The sequence below is a fragment of the Sceloporus occidentalis genome, unplaced genomic scaffold (assembly GCF_023333645.1).
Source record: "Sceloporus occidentalis isolate IW3139 unplaced genomic scaffold, rSceOcc1.0.p SCAF_258, whole genome shotgun sequence".
Taxonomy (NCBI): domain Eukaryota; kingdom Metazoa; phylum Chordata; class Lepidosauria; order Squamata; family Phrynosomatidae; genus Sceloporus; species Sceloporus occidentalis.
The window spans coordinates 118,247-140,767 of record NW_028317238.1 but is presented as its reverse complement, the minus strand read 5'-3'; the positions used below and the strand labels follow the sequence as shown (position 1 = coordinate 140,767).

The 22,521-nt window shown below is 42.8% G+C and overlaps 2 protein-coding genes across 2 annotated transcripts in view; one reads left to right on the top strand and one right to left on the bottom strand.

Annotated features, from left to right (window-relative positions):
- Window positions 1-1,478, top strand: part of LOC149275905 (histone-lysine N-methyltransferase 2C-like) — an 83,764-nt gene extending 82,286 nt beyond the window's left edge. The window contains exons 59-63 of the mRNA XM_089504151.1: window positions 185-353; window positions 513-629; window positions 719-792; window positions 960-1,068; window positions 1,386-1,478. Of these exons, the coding sequence (XP_089360277.1) occupies window positions 185-353; window positions 513-629; window positions 719-792; window positions 960-1,068; window positions 1,386-1,478 (562 nt within the window). The remainder of the gene's footprint in view (window positions 1-184; window positions 354-512; window positions 630-718; window positions 793-959; window positions 1,069-1,385) is intronic.
- Window positions 1,479-6,897: 5,419 nt separating this feature from the next.
- LOC149275904 (polypeptide N-acetylgalactosaminyltransferase 11) lies at window positions 6,898-16,301 on the bottom strand. The gene is made up of 11 exons (XM_089504158.1): window positions 16,010-16,301; window positions 14,562-14,685; window positions 14,137-14,303; window positions 13,792-13,917; window positions 13,101-13,350; window positions 10,602-10,719; window positions 10,175-10,327; window positions 9,862-10,080; window positions 8,447-8,551; window positions 7,430-7,567; window positions 6,898-7,029 (listed from the first exon to the last, which is right to left on the bottom strand). The coding sequence occupies exons 1-11, from the start codon at window positions 16,299-16,301 to the stop codon at window positions 6,898-6,900; spliced, it is 1,824 nt and encodes a 607-aa protein (XP_089360284.1).
- Between the last annotated feature and the right edge of the window lie 6,220 nt (window positions 16,302-22,521).

Here is a 22,521-nt window from a genome sequence, read left to right as displayed (position 1 = left end):
AGCTTTACATGTGCTCGTGCGTTGCTTACAAACCCTCCGCGCAGGCCCCGTACCCCCCGCACAGGCCCCATGTCTGTCTGCTTTAGCCTGCTTCATGTTTGTGCAGCCAAGATCTCTAAACAGAAGACACCTTTTGGTTTTCTTTCTTGTCTTATTTTCTGCGTGGCGATGCGGGGTCCCTCAGGCCGCACACTCTCAACAGCACCAGCACGTCCAAATCCTTCCAGAGCACAGTAACCGGCGAGCTGAACGCGCCCTACAGCAAGCAGTTTGTCCATTCCAAATCCTCTCAGTACCGGAAGATGAAGACCGAATGGAAATCCAATGTGTATCTGGCCAGGTCCCGGATTCAGGTCAGTGGCTTCACAATCGGGCCGACTTTCTCCTGCCGATCCAGAAGCATAACTTTTATTTAAAGGTCCCCTCTTTAGATTGCGTCGCTGACCCAGCTTACAGCAGGACCTTTCGTTGCCTTCTATGTATCTGTTGCTATAATACCTTTCGTCTTTCAGGGTCTTGGCTTATACGCTGCTAGAGACATTGAAAAGCACACTATGGTCATTGAATACATTGGAACCATAATACGCAATGAAGTAGCCAACCGGAAAGAGAAGTCATACGAGTCACAGGTACTGCGCGATTATCAGACAACAACGTCCTTGAGATCTTAAGTACTATCCCCTGTAATTTTGTGTTTGTTTTGTATGTTGTGTTCCAGAATCGTGGTGTGTATATGTTCCGCTTAGACAACGATCACGTCATCGATGCCACGCTGACTGGGGGACCTGCAAGGTACGCAAATCAACCGAATCGCATGTATGGCGTTAAATGATTCAGAGTATTCGCTTATCTTTGTAGGGGACTAAGCTGTGGCCCCGAGTTTCTCTGCCCATCACCTACCGGTACTTAGTGTTAGCAGACGGTGGTTCCTCGGTGTAACTGTAAATCCTTTCTTTCAGGTACATCAATCACTCATGTGCTCCTAATTGTGTGGCTGAGGTGGTCACATTTGAGAAGGGACATAAGATAATAATCAGCTCCAACCGGAGGATCCAGAAGGGTGAAGAGGTACGTCTGCATTCGGTCGGAGCGAAGGAGAGATCTCGAACACTCTACTGTAGTATTATTTATTGTTTTATATGTAGCGCCATCAAATTCTGTAGCGCTGTACAATGAGTAGACAGGACATAACAAGTAGAATGTAACATAACAGTTTGACTAACAGAGACAACAGGTGAGGAGGGCCCGGCTCAAAGGAGCTTACAGTTTAGAGATTGAGATGGAGCCAGTCTATAGAGTTCCCTGGGGATGTATGTTACCCGGCTGCTCGGAGGGCGCAGAGTATAACGCAGCTTATAACGCGTATCCCTACGTTCTTTTTACAGCTCTGTTACGACTATAAGTTTGATTTTGAAGACGACCAGCACAAGATTCCGTGCCATTGCGGTGCCGTTAACTGTCGCAAGTGGATGAACTGAACGCTACTCCGAGGTTTTACTTGTCCCTGATATGTGACGCAACGTGCAGACAAATTATTTAAGGAGGCCGCCGGAAAAGGTTGGCTTTTCAGGAAAGCCCCGGACGGTCCGTCGGTCCAAGAGTCCTGCGGCTGTACTTAGAGCTCACGGAGGCAAAAAGTTCTACTGGTTCGAGAAAACAAAGCAGGTGGTTATTACGTGAATGTAAGACTGAAATCACCAGCGGAGTGAGATGCTCAAGGTGCTGGACACAGCCTTATTTGAGAAAAAAAAGGGGCAGGTCCTCTAATTTAAATAAAAAAAAAAAAAAAGAAAGAAATAAAAATAATTCAAAAAATACCTAATTAAATGTAGACACCACTGAACAAGGAATGTACTGAAATGAATTCCCTAGGGATAGCGCTAAGGGAAAAAAGTAACTTGCACTAAAATACATTTAAATACTTGATTCCATGAGTCAGTTTATTGTAGTTTTTTTTTTTTTTCTTGTTTTTGCTTTTGTTTTTTTTTTATTTCTGTAAAATAAGAGAAACCTTTTGTATTTATTATTGGATAACTGAATGAAGCTATTTTTTAAAAGAAAAAAAAAAAAATAGAAGAAAGCCGAGCTGCTGCTGTTCCTGCAGAATTAACAAACCATGTTACTTTGTACAGACTTGTAAATATTTTGCATATAAGAACAGTATAAAAAAAAAAAAAAAAAAAAACATTAAAAAATTCGTGATTGACCAAATGCAGCCAGACTCTGCCGCGGTTTGGGTGCTACTTTTGAAACTATCATGGGGATGTTACAAAATGACCTTTAAAATATTTGCTCTTTAGGTAGCGATTAATTACCGAATTATTGAATTTAAAAAAATATATATATTTTTGGACAGGGTTAACTGTGGTCTTTCTGTTGAAAACGTACTGGATAAAATGCGTGCGTGGTTTTTTTTGGGGGGGGTTTCGCCCTACAGCGTAACATTAAGTGCTAATAAATTTAGATTTTTTTTTTTTTTATCGAAATCTCATCATTTTGTAACATCCCTGTTTCTCAAAGTCAGGTTTTTTTGTGCTTATAATTTTGTGATAACTGTGAATAATTGCTCAGACTACCCAGACGAGGGCTGATTCCTTTATTTCTCTTTTTTTTCCCCCAGAGTGGAAAATTTAGTAGTCAAAATAGGTCATCATTTATCTTGTATCATTAAACGCAATGATAAAAAAAAAAAAAACTTATAGAATGGGAAAATATAGCATTTGCTTTAGGTTTAAATAAAATGTTGAAAAAATATTAAAAGGATAATTTACAATTAGATGTAAAAACGCTTGTAATTGCAGGAATTATGCCTATAAGGATTGGAAAATATAATTTAAGAGTTTGTAAGGATTTTTTGTTTACATTTCTTTAAGTAAAAAAAAATATATATTGTTTTGTGCTTTGCTTGTAGAGACACAATAGCATTTTTTTTCCTTTTTTTTTTTTTTTTTTTCTTTTTAACACTTACAATTCCGGTACTGACACTTCACATGCTGAGTATAAAACAAAGCTTTCGGTGTGCACAATGGAAACGGCTGTATGCTCTTGAAATATTCAGTCGCACAGTCTTGTAATGTATATGGCATGATGTATTTTTTATCTTACAGAAGAAATCAATTGTATATATTTTTTTCTCTTGATAAACAGCTGTATGTTTCTTGAATATTTTTTCTTCTTGTAAAATACCCCGACATCTTACCAGTATTTGTCCTACGGTTTTTGTTTTTTTTCTGTCCTGTAAAATAGTATCTAATGTTGGCAACAGAAAGATTTTTTTTTTTTGAGTATAAAGAGTGTTATGGGTTTTTTTGTTTTGTTTTTTTTGGAATTTGTGGAAAACAGATTTAGAAGATCAGCATTTACAAATAAAAATATTTTACAACTATAACAAGTATTTGAATTTTTTTTTATATTTAATGTTGCAAAAAAAAAAATCCACCAGAATTTTAAGCTCAAAGACAATTGGAAATCCTATTTTTCAGCTATTCAACGCAATACATTATGAGGAATTTCAGTTTCTCCACTCTGCTACTTGATAATATTTGGTGATTTATTCATTATCCCCCAGATTTTAGGATTTTACATGCCATGCGATCACCAGACTTTTGTTCGGGGTGATTTGTAGTGAATGTCCCAGCCTGAGATTCTCTGGATTTAGTTTAATTTTAAATAAAATCTCCCCTTTTCCAGCTGTTAATGTACCTTCCATTTTTACAAATGTGTTGTAATACTTTATACACAAACATGAAAATCGTGCAAGAATGAACGTCTCGTTAGTTACAATCTACAGTTTCGGCCCCACAGCGTAATTCACTCACTAGCGTGATACTGTTAATTTTTGTTAATATGGCGCTTGTTAATCTCGTATCGCTGTTACTTTCCGTGTACAAATTAACGATATTAGAAACACACACATACATACGACATTCAGGGACAGAAGGAGAAGGGGGGGTCCATAGTGGTTCAGTAATACTGGTGATCGTATCACTTCTTTTCCCCTGTAACTGAACTTTGATGGAGTATAGATTTTGGTCATTACCGCTCTTTTCTGTTGCTATTAAATTGCGAGGTTATTCTTTGCACGTGTTCAAGTTCTGAAGCTTCATATTAGGTAAAATCCAAATTCCTGCTAAGGCCACTTTCCAGGATTTCGTTGATTCTGTTAATTCTTTGCGACCACTGCAACCGTCCGATTATCGAATGCGATGTCTGAAAAGTAAGGTTATTGGGTGGCTCAGAACACGCGTTGTACTAGAGATTACTGCGTTTTACTGGTCTGCTGTCTACCGGCTTCTCTTATACTCTAATGGATTGGTTAATACAGGGCAGTAGTAGCCTCTGAGTTTCATTAGCGCAATACAGAGTCTAGTGAAGGGTATGATGCCGTTTATTGGGCCGCGATACGAGGTTGTAGAGGCACAGCCTCGGCAGTTTCTTCTTCACACCCGTTTTTCTTATTAATGCAGCAACTTTTCATCTGTTGCATCAACAACTGATGGAGAAAGAATCCTCGGAACTGCTGTCTACAATATACTGATCATGGGGGCCTTTAATATCACTACAAGTTGTATAGGATGAGTAAAGAGTATCTCCGGATCTAGCCACCACGTTGGATGTAGCGACCTGCCGTGCTTTCATGTAATACCTGTAGGCAGGTTTATCCTGCTGTTTCGTGTTCGGGCAGGTATGGTCCCACGATGGTTCCTCATGCTAGAGAAAGTCAACTAAACGTGTTGGGATTGTCCGTTAATACAGCTGCTCTGAACCGCACTGCCGTTTCAATGCTTTATGGGCTAGCTACCCAATAACTATACCCACGCGGAGGGCAAGATGATATTTTTAAGCCAGTCCCCCGAAAGACTATTTTTGGTAAATGAACAGTTTTTTTTTCTTTTTTTTGGAGGGGGGGAAACCATTGTTGTCTTCAACGAACCTTAAAACAGAATGCCGTCCCCGCACCGTGATAAGCGCTGCCGTTCCGTTAATAGTTTAGCATAGTTCTAATGCTGTTTTTTTGGTTTTGCTTAACTAAAACATGATTCAATAGTGCCCAACACCCCTAATTGGTTTTTTTGGTCAAACATTCAGGGTAAAAGTAAACAAGAATGCTGCATTTCTGGCAGTAATAGGCTGTCGTTATTATCGTGCAACAATGCATACAGCAGGGCGGTAATAAGAAAAAAAAATGGGGGGGGGGGGGGCGGGATGCGTCAAACAAATTAAGGTACAATCTGTAAAAAGAATATACCGGTATTAAGTGCTTCTAAATGCAATTAGTATAATACTGGTACCTGATGAGATGAATAATAAGGGAGAGGAGAAGGAATGTAAGAATCTACGAGCATCATTCCGATTCTCTGTACTACACGAGGAAGACTCCCAGCGACACAGACGAGAAAATGTCAAAATCTCCTAAACTTCATTAAGATTTGTTAATTCATTTGCTACATTTTGGCGCTCTTTGATGAGGTTATAGGGGAAGGGACTGTGTAGGAGGTTACATATAAATGACTGACAGGTAGAAGAAGCCAATAAATCGGGGATGGTCCAACAACTTGTGGAGAGACTGATGGGCATTAAGAGTGCGAGACAGTTGGTGTTAGATACTATAGTTTACTGGTTCACTGGGACTGCAGCAAAAGGTTTTTTTTGGGGGGGGTTTAAAGAAATTATTTCTTTTTGGGCCCTTTTCCAATGTAAAAATAAACTTAGGAGCCAATTTAAATATTTTCCCCCTTTAAGTTGTGCCTTAGTACCAGCAAATACTGTTCCTGAATTGGGTTTATGAAAAACTAGGCAAAACTTCTAAATTCTGAAGGGGTAGAGACTACAGAGGATTTGGGATCCTAAATACCACCACCAGGTCATACACCCTGTCACTATATATCATTACTGAAATGGGAAAGGATGGGATTTTTTTTCCATGCAAAATATAAAATAAAAAAAATAAAAACTAATATTTAGAATTTTTATTACAAATCTTAAGCAGTGACAAAAAAAGTAAATCAATCCATACATGTATATTAAGTAGCAAATTTATAAACTTTCATTTACAGCTTTATTTGCCAATCTGCAAGAATAATTAATTCCATTTTCTCGACTCATCACCCGTAAACAATTAGGCAGCTTTGCTTTTTATTAAGTTCTAAAATAGGGAGGGATCAGTGAATGAGGCCGCTTAAAATTTCCCAAATATGTGAACATTACGGAGAACATCTGCTCTGTGAAAGGAGACGTTTTTTCAGAACTTCCTAACTTATTCTACATCCAGAGCAAGAGATCGGACTAAAGCCAACCCGCGAGCATCATGGCAGCTACTGTAGTGTCCCAGGGAGCCAGGTTTATGGCTCCGTAGTACTATAGAGGTTTCTCCCAACTTTCCAGAGCTAAATCTCCCCCTTGTACCCAAAAACAAAAGTCTTAAAACGAGCAAACTTACTCTAAATGTAGCCGTGTAATATGAGATGAATCACAGATTCAAGATAAATAAAAATATAAGTATTATATAACACTGACATGCCAGACCCCCAGTAGGTTTCCTTTGAACACTGTATTTAAAGTAACATTTTGCTCCAGAACAGCTAAAAATGGTTTTAAAATATAAATGAATATGTAGCAGGATCTAAAAGAAATGGATTTATCAACTTAAGTTTTTTTTTTTTTATATAAGACAGGCTACAAGGTAAAATTATAACAAATTAAAATGCTCAAATTATGACCTAAAATTCTTTACATTCATGTAAGGATTAAAAAGCAAATACTTCGAAGAACTCCTCTGTACGACGTCTGCATGTCAAGTATTTGACAAGATGGAGAAATTTAAAATAGCAGCCGGGACTGATCGTGCCGGGAAGGTTTAGCGTCAGAATCAGTTAGCTTCATGTACGGAGCTCGACCTTAGCTACGGAAATCCCACCGCTGAGCCGGAGAGCCGTCGCAGATAGCCATGGACACATAGCCCTTGTGGCTTGTCGGGTCGATGATCTTCAAACATTGCCCAACAGACACTTGGTACAGACGGTAGCTTTTCTGTGGGGGGGGGGGGGGGGGAGTAAAAAATGGAGGCCGTTTGTTCAAAGTTTGACTCAATTCAAAAAAAAATAACAAAAACAAAAATTATACGGGGTGCTAAAGTGCACATCCATCAAACCATTAAGCAAACATACAGCATTCCAGCATGAGACAGTACCGATTGGTTCTCATTTACATTTAAATATAAAAAGTTCAATAGTTTTTTTTTCCCCTTGGTCTCCCAGAATAACTAATCCCACCGACGCCAGCCACCGACTGTCTTTCAATATAAGGGTTAAAATCACTACCTGTTTTGGTCATCTGTGACGTGCTTTCCCAAACCTTTTCTCCCAAACCTTTTCTCCCCGTCAAAAACGAGAGAAATAGAATTTGGAGCTTTGGGTCAGAAAGAGCTTACCCCGAGCACCCACTGCTGCGACCCCCCGGAGCCGTGGCATTTCATAAGACGAGGCGGATCCGAGGATCGGGTCTCTGACATATCCAGGCAAAGCAAGTTACTCAGAATGAGTTCGTTTTCTTCGTTATACGTCCAGATCTAACAGCAGCAACAAAAAAAAATGATGTGAGCATTAAGTCAGAGAAGGGAATTATATCATCATCATCATCGTCGTCTCTCTGTTAGGAACAGGTATTCACAATCACGGAAACGACGCCAGAGGAGAGATTGTTCTACCCGCCGTCACCGACTATCCTCTAACAGACGTACTTATTGGATACTCCTAGCATACGATTTCCAAAATTTTGATGCAGTCTTCCGTTTTTCTATCATAAAACCCAATTCCTTAAGCACTTGAAGCCCGTTCAGATATCCAGGGGAGGCAACGACGTATTATGTTAACACCATGCTAGCCAGGAAAAGACTAATGAGGCCAATTAATCAATTAGTGGTCAGTGTGGTTAGGAAGGCTGACAGGAGCGAGGAGTGCAGGGTAACCTGCGAGCTTTCCTCTGCTATAGAGAACAGATTGTTTTCAGAACGCCTGGACGAGCAGATCTGACTACGTTTAGCGAGTTACTCTGCAGGACACCGTGTTTTCTTCCTATTGCCTTCACGCCGGCCAGTGAACGATACGTTAAAGTCCCGCTGCTACGCTTGAACCGCGTAAAAGTCCTCGCGAGACCCCGATAGGATTCCAGCCCTCACGGTGTTACAAACTCATCAAATGATCTCCAGGTGAATATCTAGGAAGAGCCAAGATGCTGACGGCTCAAAGACCACGTCTGCTCTGACTGAGGACCATCTCAAAAATCTTACCCTCCAACTTCACAAAATAAAAAAACCTATTCCCAATAAACAAACAAGTGTAACAACGTATAAAAATATAACACTCACTCGACTAGTGTTGGTGTTGAGTGAGGGTTTTAAGAAATTGTATCAATCGACAAACACCATTCAGGGATTGAGGGAACCTACCTGGTCGGAATCACTGAAATCGCATTCTTTCACCACCACCAGCCCTGCTTTCTGGCTCGGATGACCCTGCGCAGCCAGGCACTTGTTGGTCAGCACATTGATCAGCTGAAAAGGAACGGACATTTGTGACTCGGCAGGCGGATTCAGATGGGATCGGTGAAACCCTCATCAGCTAAATTAAGTAGCGAATTGGACCGCATTTCCACTACTAAATCATATGGTTTAATGCTTTCGTGGGTTACATTCAGACGCGTTGGTGCCGTATATTTGTACTTTTGAATTATTATTTTTTTTTCTGTGATAAATAATAAAACGTGAAGAATGCTCTTCCCCTGTGAAGCCAAACCGGTCAGACAAGTATTTGTTACCAATCTCCTTCAATCTTTAGTCATTATCCTCTCTCTAAATCCAGCAGTCCAAGACTATTTACCTCCAAGGTATCAATAAATGTATAAAAACTATACTTTTTGCCTGAATCACCGACAGTCTGTGTAATGATTTTGGAGACATTTAGGTTAGAAAGCACTATTTTATCTCAAGTAAGCTGATGTATGTGGCAGAATGTGGCATAACTAGCAGTATCTAATCGATTCCAGCTTGAACAGAAACCCTCCAGCCATCACATGCAATGATAAAAGAGAGGTACGTTTTTACTTTTCGTGGTGTCACCCCCTTGAAATGCATTGGTGTGGAATCGACAGAAAGCCCCCGTATGCATTGGCCCTCTGCCCCCCACCAGCTATTTTCTGCACAGGAGATGTGTTCAGCCAGATGTGCAGGTCATGTACTTGGCACTAGTCCTGTCCGGCCCCGGTTCGGCCAACGCTGCCGGCGGGATTTGTTCAGAGCCCCATAAAATAAGTGCATTGATTACCATCCACGGTAGGCCACCCATGCTCCACAGGCAAATTAGCTGGCACACAAAGTGTTAACCACTGCTAATATATTCCTTCAGCAAAGAGGAGGGGCCAACCTATAGGGAATTAGCATCTCGATGACACTTTATTAACAGATACCCAATATATGGAAATTATTATTTGTATTTTCATTCTCTCTCCTGAGGGGGCTGCAGCTCCTGCTGGTAACTCAAGGATGTCCACAGAACCACCATGTGTCACGTTACTGACGTTATCAGTCCCAGCATATTCATTTTCCTACATTTGAGAGAATCTGGTAACAGTGAAGCGAGCTAGATCAGCTTTACTGGTCCCAGTTTAGGAGCAGTCTGGTGGACGAAACAGAAAACCTGTTTATGTTGGAAAACTGCAACATTGTGGATGATCCTGCAGCATGTAACAGATTATTATTAACATCATTAATAAACATTTAAGTTCAATAAGATGCATTCGTGAAAACAGTTTCAGTTATTTTAATAAGAACGTCTGAATCCCATGAAATCTCCCCGCATCTCTTACCCTCCCGCGCTGGATGATTTTGGGTCTTTTGGCTCCTCTGTTGACAAAGACAGGCGGCTGGGCCTTTGCGTTTGGCCCGGAGACCTGCATCTCGGGGTATATATTGTCCAAATACCACTTGAAGGACTTGCATTTTAACCTGTTCCTCAAAGCCACTCTCTCACTTATATCGCCATAATCTCTGTTCCTAAGTTCTGGTCTAAGCGCGAAATATTGTTCCTGTGAAGCAGAAAAAAAACAAAAATAAATAAAAAATACGATTTGCCCCAAACTATGTATGCAACAACACTACAGGATGATTCATAACTCTCACCTTATATTCATCCATCCACACGTGAGCCAGACGCAGAGAATTGTGCGCCATTGTGTCCTGGCCCCCCGGCGAGCCATAAGGACGTCTTTTACGGAAGATATGGCCGACCCTGGAGCACGGGACGATCAGCAGGCTGCCCCCGCACATCCAGATCTGAAACAAAGCGCACCATTCGTGTAATTACTGCCAAAGTTTCCCCAATACACCGATGAATAACTATTTTTGCCCCGCAATAATACATCTGGTCTCTCTGGAGGTACCGATACCCAAAACGCTTGCCAGTTTTCTCTGGTGAATCTTGGGCTGTAAGTGACCGTTTGTGAATAAAATCCTAAATCCTGTCGTTTTATTTTAGATTACCCGACGACTGCCGTATTATCACTAAATACACCCAATCATAAAACATGCAGACTGAAGCCACATTTACCCGGAATGATATCTCCAGGTTCTCTCCTCCCCAGATGTCCATGCCGCTGTCATACTGCCCCAGGGTATTAAAGTATTCTCTGTGCATTGCAAAAAGACCCCCAGCCATAGTCGGAGACCTAAAATAAAACAATTTCATTCTTATTATGTAAACAGGGGGGAGACGCAGCGCAGGTTTTCCCAGCTGACGTACATCGTTTATATAATGTCAGTGTTAATAGTTTGATATCGTTCATATTGATTCGTCTCACACTTCTAGAATCAGGAAATTCACGAGAGAAAATCAAATTTCTTTTTTAAAAAGATTTTTTTTGCCCCTTCAGGACAATATTGGATCAGACTTGTATTTTATCCGGATCAGCAGATATAAAGTACAGTGAATGGGGGAATACAGGAGAGCTTCGGCCCCCTGAGATAGCAGGTGTTCAGCCAGCTGTATGTGAAAATGGTGTTCTATGGGATCAATCAACAGAGAATACGTTCCACAAACATTAATAAAAATATAAGGTTTTTAATTGGCTGTAAAAAAAAAAAAAAAACATACATATATACACACACACCACATAAAGTTTGGGGTCAATTAGACATTACTTGGATCAGCGAACACAGCGCGCCATTGGAACACAGGAGTGATGGGAGTGATAAAGGGCCATTGGAACACAGGAGTGATGGGAGTGATAAAGGGTCATTGGAACACAGGAGTGATGGGAGTGATAAAGGGCCATTGGAACACAGGAGTGATGCGAGTGATAAAGGGCCATTGGAACCCAGGAGTGATGCGAGTGATAAAGGGCCAATGGAACACAGGAGTGATGCGAGTGATAAAGGGCCAATGGAACACAGGAGTGATGGGAGTGATAAAGGGCCAATGGAACACAGGAGTGATGGGAGTGATAAAGGGCCATTGGAACACAGGAGTGATGGGATTGATAAAGGCCTCTGTACGCCTATGAAGAGATTCCATTAAAAAAACAGCAGTTTCCAGTTACAATAGTCATTTACAACATTGACCCCGTCTGAGCTGGATTTCTGATCCATTTTTATGTTATTTTAATGGACAAAATTAGTTTTCTTTTAAAACCAAGGGAATTTCAAATTGACCCCAAACTTTTGATTGACAGCGTAAGCGTGGGTAATATTATACATTATTGGTGGACGTGGTATATCTCCACACAGCATATGCATGCGTCAGCTACCCAGTGTAACCCGTCTTTCATAAATGTTTTTCAAGCGAACAATTTAAGAAAGGAAAAAGGCACATTTGAAAGATTCATGAGAAATTGGAGAGATTTATACACAACCTTATCCTATAAAGAAAAGAATAAAAAAAAAAAAAAAAAATCACTTTCACTCCGCGACACCGAAATTTATACGACTGCCAACAGAAGCACATTTTTCCAGAAATCCGTCCAGCTCGTGGCTTCAGAACGCTATTCCTTATAGGCTCTTAGATTCCGGGAGAAGCCAAATGGCATTCGCGCCATACAATAACGGTGCCAGAACACACTGCCGGAAGAGCCGAGTATACCCCGCCGGCTTTTCCTCTGTAGAGTACATCCGTTACCGAGACAGGAATCACTTAATTAAGGTTCTGCGGAGTAAAATAAATACCCCCCACCCCCCACCCCCCACAATCTCTCTATGTGTGTGGCTTTTCAATTTGTTTGGTTTCTTGCACCATATTTTAAACGGCCGTCTAGGTGAGGCTACGAAGCAGTGGCAGCTACTTCCATTAAGCCAATGTGAGCGGTTGAGGTTTATGGGATTTGCACTCCAGCAGCTAAAGCCAGTTTCGTATGACTGCCAACACAAGCCACCCTACACACACACACGGATTATAAACTTTACACCATTCAGACCCACCATGTGGACTAAAATCTTGGAAGCATATCCAACAGTCTGGCAGTCTACACGTCTGCGGACCCCAAACCACGGAGCGATCCCACCTGGCCTACGAACAGTCCTATGGAGTCTAATTAACAGAGGCAGTCAAGCCAGGAGGGAAACATTTAGCCAACAATACTTATAGCTCTAAATTGGCTTTAGAAAGAAGGAAGAATAGTCAATTTGGGCTCACTGAACATTAAGATCTGCTGTTTCTGGTGCCTGAATAATTCTAAAGGGATGTCTTTTCTTAGATTTCATTTACACCCGGGATAGAACGGACAGAGGCGCGGTTTGGATCTACAGACACCCATCGCCATTCTATATGATGCATTCATACTTTTTCACCTTCTAAAAGCACAACACTCACCGATATTTAAATAACTCCCATCACCCACACTCCAGACACAAATCACCAGGGGTCAGGTGGAGAAAAACATAAGACAACAACTCTGCTGGCAGGACATTTGGGGTAGCCTTATTTTTAGCTTAACTATTTTAAGATGACCATCAGGGATAATAGATACAGTCTCACTTATGGATATTTATTGCACACTAGTTAAATCACGCGATAATAGTTTCACAGCATGTGACAACCATAACACAGCTCCATTACCTAAAAGGCGTAGTGAATCCCTCAGGTCCTTCTAATTCCACCAAGGGAACAGGGTCCCACTTGAAGTGTAGCCCCCAGTTAAAGCCCCCGCGCACAACAGGTGAGGAGCTGTAAATTAACGTGTCTGCGCTGATGATGTCGATGACTGGACACACTACGTTCTTTCGGTTCTCCTTGATGGGAGTGAGAAGAGGTTGCAGCCACATCTCATTCACCTCGCAGTGACTGTCCAGGAACACCAGCACATCGCCTGCGGGGACGACAAAACGGTGAGACCTACACTTACACCGTAACAAAGCGGCGAGTCTTAGAACCACAACAAGATCCCGATTACAGCAAAAGAACCACCTTTCCCGATACCACGTTAAATACGCAGAACCAGTAAACATGTATCCACGGTGTCGGCAGATTTAAATAACCAATACAGGGATTACCGGTTCATTGGAAGAGAATGGGTTAATACATTGTAAAGGGGACGGTATGCGAGGTCCAGGTAGAGCAGTAGCTCTGCTTTGATTAAATAATCTTTGAAACCTAAATGTCTTCAAAACTTAAGCACAGAATGAAAGATAAAAAGCATAAACCCTAATGCTGGCAGATGTTGCGTGGTCCATGTTCATTCCTGGGAAGATTCGTGTATAGCCATGCATTGCACACGGGAATAATATCATGTATGCACGTATAATCTCACCCGTGGCGTGAGATGCCCCAACCATCCTGCCGCGAATCAGCCCCTCTCGTTGCTTGTTCCGCACAAGCTTCACCTTTTTGGGGAGGTTCTCTTCAATGTAATCATCTAAATCTTTCTTTAAGTCATCTAAACAAACAAAAAAAAACAGCAAAAAAACACTTTTACAAGCTGCACCGATTGTATCAACAGTACTAATGAGAATTAAATACCTTCCCTGCGGGGATGTCACAACATGCCTTTCACCAGATCACCTGTACGTCTGTTAGATTATACATATACACACCCCTCTTCTGGTCGGCCTGTTCGGCTGTAGCCCCCGTTAAAAGGTACGATCGTGCCACCCACCCAGGTCGCTGTTATCATCCACCAGAATGATCTCCTGCAGCAGGTTGCCCGGGCTGCGATCCAACACGCTGTGGACGGTCCGTAACAAAGCAGAAAAGGCTTCGTTGTAAAAGCAGACGACGACGCTTGCGAGGGGCAGATCCCGCGGGTACGTTTTCTTTACACACCTGCCAAAAAAACAAAACGCACGGCAGCAGAGCGTCAGGTCGCGGTGACTGGATGTAGGATTTATCTTTGGATTTTAAAATACAATCAGAACAAGGGTTCTGAATCCATACCATTAACACACCTGTGTAAAAGGTACGCAACAGGTATATCGTATGAAGCCGCGATTCCTCGAACCGATATCGTTTAATAACCTCGTCTGCCTCTTTATCACCCCGTGAAGACTCAGAGCCACGACCGTATAATAAAGAGGCACTCACTTTGAATCCCTTGTGTCGGGCACGTCGCGGTGGTAGCCAAGTCGATTGCTGATTAGCATGTTAAAGGCGTGTTTCTGATATCCTGTGTCACGCACATCCTGGTCTCTCTCGCTGAATATCATGCCTACAACACAGGGGATTCATGAACTCGGCCAGGTCTAAAGTCATTTAATAAATAAATTATATGACAGCGAAGCAACTCAAAAACAACAGATCCACCAAGTATCAACTCAAATAGATTCAAAATTAAAGTCAATAACGCACATATTTAACGGAGCAGAAAAGTATCTGGCGATTTATCGGTGAGGGACAACCATTGATAAAATAATTCAATATTCTATCCATGGATACAAAAAGAATGGGTTATTTTACATAAATGTATCACAGCAGACAGTTCATGCAAAAGAGGCAGGAAAAAAAAAAAATAAAATAAAAAATGATGAAGTTTGAGCTTCTTCCATGTAACAAAGTATTTAACGTCCTCGTATTCCAGCATCGACACTAAATAAATCAATATGATTACCAAGCAAGATAATGCAAAAGACACCAAAAAAAAAGTTTCCACAAGACAACGGGAGAATCTGGTGCCTGGGATTAACCCCGCTTTATACACGCTACTGAATGCTATTCTCAGCAAAATTATAAAACGTTCAATTATTAAAAGGTATATATAATTTATTAGTGGTGTGAATTACCCTGTGGAACTCAAACAATAATAATTTATTATATATATATTTATATATTATAATTTACGGTAGAGGGTAGAAGGGTCCCCTACAGGGTTTAAATGACCCCTGGGTCACGTGCATTGGATCTCGGGCCCCCACGCGGGACACAATACACGCTTGTGCTACGTTATTAAACAGTCAGGAGAGCCAAGAAAAGGATTGCAAACAATCCGTGCAAATTCCTGCTAGGAGGAGATTCAGCGGATCATTAAAGCCCCGCCGAGTCCAGACCCCCAACTCTCTGCTACGCTTCAGTGTCTAGATTGCTAGCTGCGTGGGCCAGGATATCCAACTTACTGTTACATAATAAATGGTTTAGGACGCCGAAGGAAAATATGATCAACGTTAGGAAAACGGAGACATATTGGAGCCGCCAAATGCCCTTCTGTACCAAATGTTAAAAACGTCTATTAAAAGCCTTTAATAACATTAATGACACAAACCGCAGCTCGAGGGACGCACTCGCTTCGTATAAAAATATACACAACGCAAAATCCGCCGGCCGACCCGCTCGCCCCGTCTAGTCGCCAGTTATTCCTGCCATAAAGACTCAGACCTTACTCAGTCGTTGGTCCCGTCTTAGATTCGAGATATCCATAGCCTCAACCACTTCTGTCGAGAGGCTGTTCCACTTTCCCACCACCCTCTCGTTGCATCTAAGCCTCCGACGCACTAATTGGAGATTCCGACCTCTCAGACCATCTTTTTTGGTTTTTTTACCCATTTCGGGAGAGAAATCCAGACTGTTTTCGCCTTGATCTCCGACGTGATTCCCCAAGCGATCGTCCTCGTGGATCTTCTGAGCTTTGTCGCCGGCGATGAGCGACTCGCGGGAGAAGCGGGGATAGATCTTTTTCGGGTATGGTTTATAGGGCTCGAGCCCCTTGACGGGCACATGTCTGGCGCCTTGGCTTTCTTCGCTAAAGTTGAAATAGATAAAGAGCAGAAGCGTCCAGGTCACGGAAGTGAAGAGGCAACCATAACAGAAACAGCGAAGCGCGGCGCTTCCCATTGTAGTCCTAGCATCGTCGAGGATCCATTCTCAAGTCCCTGCGGAGAGAGAGGGGTTAAAAAAATATATATATATATATAGATTATATATATATATATATATATATATATATATATATATATATATAAACACACATACCTATCAGACCACGGGGGGGGGGGGAGCGGGTTCAAACATGGAAAAGCCACCTGGCAAATTCATGGTTAAAATTAAATGAGGGTCCAAAGCAGAGGGAAAGTTAAAATTCCCCACTGGGACTTATGGGGTTAATGCATTTTGCAGCCCCCCGGTGCCTGCACGGGGTTAAAGTCTAAACAATGCAAGTTGCATCATTCTGACACTCTGCATTTAACCCCTTCAGTTGATGGCAGCATTTAAGTTAAATCTTCAGGCTTTAAGAGCAAAAAAATTAACCCCGCGGGTCACCCACAATCTGAGGCACGCGTGACGGGAGCCGGCCGGGCACAGCTGCGATGAGGCGGCCCCCACAGAGAGGACGGACTGCAGCTCCCTGACCGCCAGCGGCTTAACCGGGGGGCCCCCAGAATGCCGGAGCCACACCGGGCCCCCCCCGCGGGCACAGCTTACCTGGTCCCCTAGTAGACTGTTCTGAGGAAAGAGTACACGCAGATCCGCCCTCCCATTGACGTTCAGACCAGACCCCGCCCTCTGCGCGATGTTGACAAGCTCGCGACCCCAGTATGTGTAGGAAGCGTGGAACGTCATAAGTGGGCGCGGCTTGTGCCGGTGGGCGCGCTTGGTGATGTCACGCTAGTAGCAAACGGGGTATGCGCTCGTTTTATAGGGAGCGGGTCGGTAGTCGGCCGCGGGGAAATACTAAAGGTGTGATTGCCTTTTACAAAATGGCCTCTGAAACACCCTAATTGTTAAAGGGCTGTGCGGAGGCTGGTTCTCCAAAGCAAGACGTTCTGGGGCCCCTGATTCGGGACTGTCACTCAGCATTGTTCAGGCCCCTCACTCCCCTCCCCCCCGCGTCCCACAGTTTGTCCAGAGCCCTGTCACAGAGCTGTGTGGAAGTGGGCCAAGCGTTAAGGGAGGAGAGGGGGGTAGGAGGACAGTGAACACCTGAAGCCCCACCTGGTTAACGTTCGCCTTCCTTGCAATCTGTAACGTTTGTTCCCGGTACATTCCGCGTGAATCTGTTTCCATGTCCCTTTTCCGGCAAAAGGGTTGGTTTCTTCCGGTACCACATTACATTACATGTGCGTATATATATATAGCGCCAGCAGATTCCGTAACGCTTTAGAATCACAAACGATAACAAACTGGTACAAAAGGAGAAGAGGGCGCTGCTCTTGGGAGCTTACAACCTATTCGGGGGGGGGGTGAAACAGGAGAGGACGGCTTGGAAGGGGATGAGTTGGTCGGGTCCGGATCAGCTGTCGAGGTTGTTGGTTGTTCAGATGGTTTGATTAGGATGTCGGGTGAGAGTTTTTGAAGGAAAGGTTATACGCTTCTGGATAAAGGTGGGTTTTGAAAAGTTGCATACGAGGGAGAGAGAGTCTGATGGAACGGGGAAGGGAATCCCAGAGAAGGAGCGCAGGTGAAATCCTGAAAATGGGAGTGAGGAGAGGTAATGATGGTAGAAGAGAGTGGTTGGGGAGGTATCTGGATAAAAGGGTAGAGAGATATGGGGGGACAGAGTTTTTAAGGCCTCTGTAGGTCAGAAGTTTACATTTGATTCTGGGGGGTATGTAGAAGTATTATTAAACACTCATCTACAGACACCAGAAGGCTTGTTTTTCCCTCAGAAATCTCATGGTGCTGCCACAATCACAAGGGATTCTGGGTATGCGTATGCGTATTTGCGTATGCAAATAAGGTCAATAATTATCACCTTTGCCTCTTAAATGGAAGGGTTTCCATCACCTTTACCCACCATAACTGATGTAATGTAGGTATGGAGAGTCAGTGGAGCGATTGGCACAGAGGAGTGGCAGATGAGGAACGGTGACAGAGTTTAGCGGCGGTGTTGAGGACGGATTGGAGCGATGATAGGCGGGAGAGGGGGAGACGAGTTAGTAGGGAGTTGCAATAATCCAGGCGGGATATCACCAGGGAGTGGATTAGTATTTTGGTCGTTTCTTGCGCGAGATAGAGTCTGATCTGTCTAATGGAAATGCATTTTAATATGGGTTTTCAGGGGTTAACAGACTGTATGAGCAGATATCAAGGTTATGGCCTTTTAACAGTTATTTGTTAAGAGACTTCAAGGAGGCAAAAAGAAATTCAGCCGTATCAGACATTTAAACCGTGACACCTGTGCGCTGCCGGACAGCATGTAGAATGTATATGGATTGCTCCACTTATTTATAGCAGTGTATGGATTTTCTATAGGGCTCAGCTACTCTAGTCAAACTGACCTAAAACCTATTCGCAAACCTAATCAAGAGGGAGTCATAGTAACCAGCTGTCTTAATCTGGTTGTCTATTCCAATCAATGCTCGAACAGACTGGAAATCCCATAGTTCTGTATTAACAACGCTCATGTTTTTTGGGTAAAGCAATATTCCAGAGTTTTGGTGCAGAGTGTGATGTTGCATCACCGGCACCCACTGATGATGTCACTGCCCTGACAGTGAAGGGCAAAAAGTTAAAGGGTATCTTCAAAGGAGAGTCTGCGTGTGCTTTCTGTGCAGAAAATAGCCATTTTCTGCTTGCAGATTACTGCAAAGTGGTCCAAAAAATAAACAGCTGGCTCTGCCTGTAATAAGATTAAGTACAAGGGTCACGGTTCAGCTGCAAGGCTGGCCTTCCGTAACAAGGACCCACCAGCCTGTCACTGATTATGGCGTTCTCCCCAGCAATGAAAAACTCTCCATCACTAATCAGGGGTTAATTTATGACTGTTTAACTTTTAATTATTTAAGGGGTGGTAATAGCATAATTTTTTGGGTTAAGTTGTTTAGAAATTAACCCCTTCAATCCCCTATAGATGTACCGGGACGTCCAAAAAACGCCCACTAAGAAACCCCTATGGAGGTACCGGTACGTCTAGCCCCTCGTGCAGCGTCAGGGACACATCACTGCCGCTGCTCGGGAGACCAGGCTGTCGTTTGACAGCCTGGACTCCCCACTGGCAGCAGCAGCCAGCGTCACTGGCTTTCTGCTGCCCGATCTCCTGTAACAGCTTCCGGCGCGAAGCCGGAAAACTGTTACAGATAGAAATGCCCGATCGGGCTTTCCCTTCCAGGTGACGTCACTACTGACGTCACCTGGAAGTTCACGGGAGGATCGGGTATCCCTGCAGGGTCTGAGGTACCAAAAACCCCTGGGATTGAAGGGGTTAAGCTGTCTCTGTTAACATGGAACCTACAGTGAAACATTCAATAATAGTGCAACTTAGTATTTTAGTAACTTTGTATCAGGTTTTTTTTTTACTTTCTGCCCCTTTTGCAAAGAGGAATATCAGTATATAGTATTTGAAATGTTGGAAATATATCTATTAGGGGCTAAACTTATATGCATCGATTATGATAACAGAACCGAGTGGGGTCCATCTGCTAAATGTAGAGTTCCGTTTACATTGTTTCACTATACAGGCACATCCCGACAAGCCTTTGCTGCAGGAAGAGCTTATCTGGCCCTGTAACATGTATAGTTAAGTCAGTGAGATATCACCAAGCTCTCCTTTTAGATTAAACTATGCATTATACAGGGTCGGCCCAACTCTTCATGCTGGAGAAACAAGCCACTGCTCATAATGTATAGTGAAATGAGAGCGTTAAGTCTCCCTTTAGTGAATAAACACCATAGAGTCTGCCCATTCTGTAACATTCAGCATCCAAGAGAATGCGGAAAAAGTATAAAACCACATATATACCCTCTAGGTAGGTGCAGCCAACACCCCCATTGTCTTTAGGATTGTGTTAACCCTTCGTGTGTGCACTGACCTATGTATTGAAACAAGATGATGAGAGGTGTAGACCTTTACCATGTTTAATGTGGCCCGTTCACCTAACGAAGGTTTTTTTTTTCCTGTGGTCACAGATGGGGTCGGTCCGGTGGCCTCAAAGGATACTTCTGGGTTATCAAAAGGTACTGGAAGATTGAAGCTAAATCCATAGGGTCCAGACAACCAAGCTTCGGAGCAAATAAGGAAACGAAACGCGCTGGCTCGGTCTTCACGGCGCCAAAAGCATAACGGGGACTTTCTACAAGGGGATTGCAAAATATTAATCCGTCGGTTGCGACGACCATCAATGTAGCAACAACTGAATGGTTCCGGTAATGGTTCTGGTTGGTGGAGTAATTTGATTTAAAGCTCAGACTCAGGGGGGGGGGCATCCCTGAAAGATCTCGCAAATTGTCATTGGACGTGAAAGACGGCCGGATACTCGATATTAATCTATTCTTTTAAAGGAAGTCGAGAGCAAATAAAGTCAATTCATGTTAACTAGGAATGATTGAGCCGGGCCCCCCTTACGTCTTGTTTCTGTAAGTCAAATTGTTATGTTATCTGCTACTTGTTATGTCTTATTTAGCCTTTGTACAGCGCTGCTGAATATGATGGCGCTATAGAAATCAATAGATTGCTACTTTATAGTAGCACAAAAACAGAGCAGTGTCCCACGTTACAAATATCAACTCTTATCAACCCGCTGAACTCATTCACAGCAAGAAGACACGCGTGTTAACACAACGTGCATGAGAACAAAAGGTAAAGTAGTAAAAGTCTGAGGACTTGGTTACTTTTGGGGTATAATAATTTATAAAAATGTCTCCCTTATGTTTCCCCCTCCCAGGGCTCTTTTTCTGTAGAAAGTGCTATAATTAGAATTATTGTTATTGCTCAATCCGACAGCTTCCCCAAAAACATAGTTTCAACCCTTTTATTTCCAGATAAGACATGGAGTATTTTTCTCACTAAATCCGTGAAGCTGAGCAGCTGCTTTAAAATACGGGAAGCTCGGATCTGTAGAACAGCTGCGAGCTTCAACCACTGGCGTAACTACAGGGGCCGCAGCTGCGATGGGGGGCCGTGACTCTAGGGGGCCCGGTAAGTCCCCTTGTTCTTTTGTCCTCGTATCGTTTCAAAATAGTTTAGAAACGTTGCTTCTTTCTAAAGTATTTTGATCCAGCACGGGGAGACAGAAGCGTATCAGGGTCACATGGCATCACGTGACCCCGGGGTGAAACGGATAGAAAGCTGTGAACACGCCTGTGTAATTGTGTGTGTAATTTGTGTAAGCATGTCTGCGTATGTGTGCCAGAGAGTATGTTGTAAGGGGGGGAGGCACAGACAAGTTGTTTGGGGGCAATGATGGCACATACCAGCTGTTGAGGGGCAGTCTCTGCAGAGACTGTTCGAGTAGTTACAGCCATGTTGCAAGATTTAACCGAGAATCAGGTGATCGATTATTTATGTTTCTCCTGTGCCGTATAATAGATTACTAGATCTGGTATTTTTGGTTAACATACTAGTTATACTAGTGAGTGCAATTAATGTTTGTCTAAGTGGAACAGCAGTTCTAACGTTAAATATCTCATGAAAACTGCTTGAACTCCAACCCGGGTGAATAATGCATTAAACTATGGCACTTTTCAGTATTGCTGTATCTGTGCCGTCCACATTACCAGGTACTGGGATAATATGAAGCACCAAACCCCCCATTCTTTTATGGTTTTTTTTATATATTTACTTATGTTCCAGAGATGCCCCGGGGTGGGATGAGGGGCTTTTGTCTGCATGCCAGCTTAAACCTTTTCTGAGTAGTCCTACAGACACCCAAAATGAGCCAGAATGCCCAGAGCTCCAACCAATGAGCCAGCCCTGAACATCAGCCTGGAAGCAGCAACACACAATGAGGAAGACTGACCCAGCAAGTTCAGGACAATTTGCAGCTATGGTATTTGTCTTAGATTAATCTTTAGCTGATATAGCCCAGGGCCAGCAGATTAATATTAATTGTTAACTTTTCTCTCTTCCCTTTTAAAATGTTACAATGCAATTCACATTTTTCATTGATATTTAACAGTTTTGGATAATCTGCCACCGCAATAACATCTTAAAAACACATTTTACAGATTTCTGTGTAATGGTTGGATGTTGGAGATGCCAAGAACTCAAAGAACAGCATATAACGCCGTGCCTTTCTACAGACATTTCAAGTTTAAACACATAAATTCTCTATGCTATAACCGTATTTTAAAAAGAATGGAGGATAACTCAATTTTCTTGCCCCCCCCCCACACTCCC

Bases quoted from the DNA above. Each gene is read 5' to 3' on its own strand.
- LOC149275904 (XM_089504158.1), bottom strand. From the start codon at position 16,301: ATGGGAAGCGCCGCGCTTCGCTGTTTCTGTTATGGTTGCCTCTTCACT. The intron at 14,304-14,561 runs GTGAGTGCCTCT...TTTTTTTGGCAG, and splicing joins CCCGACACAAGGGATTCAAA to GTGTGTAAAGAAAACGTACC. The intron at 7,568-8,446 runs GTAGGTTCCCTC...TGCTGCTGTTAG, and splicing joins ATTTCAGTGATTCCGACCAG to ATCTGGACGTATAACGAAGA.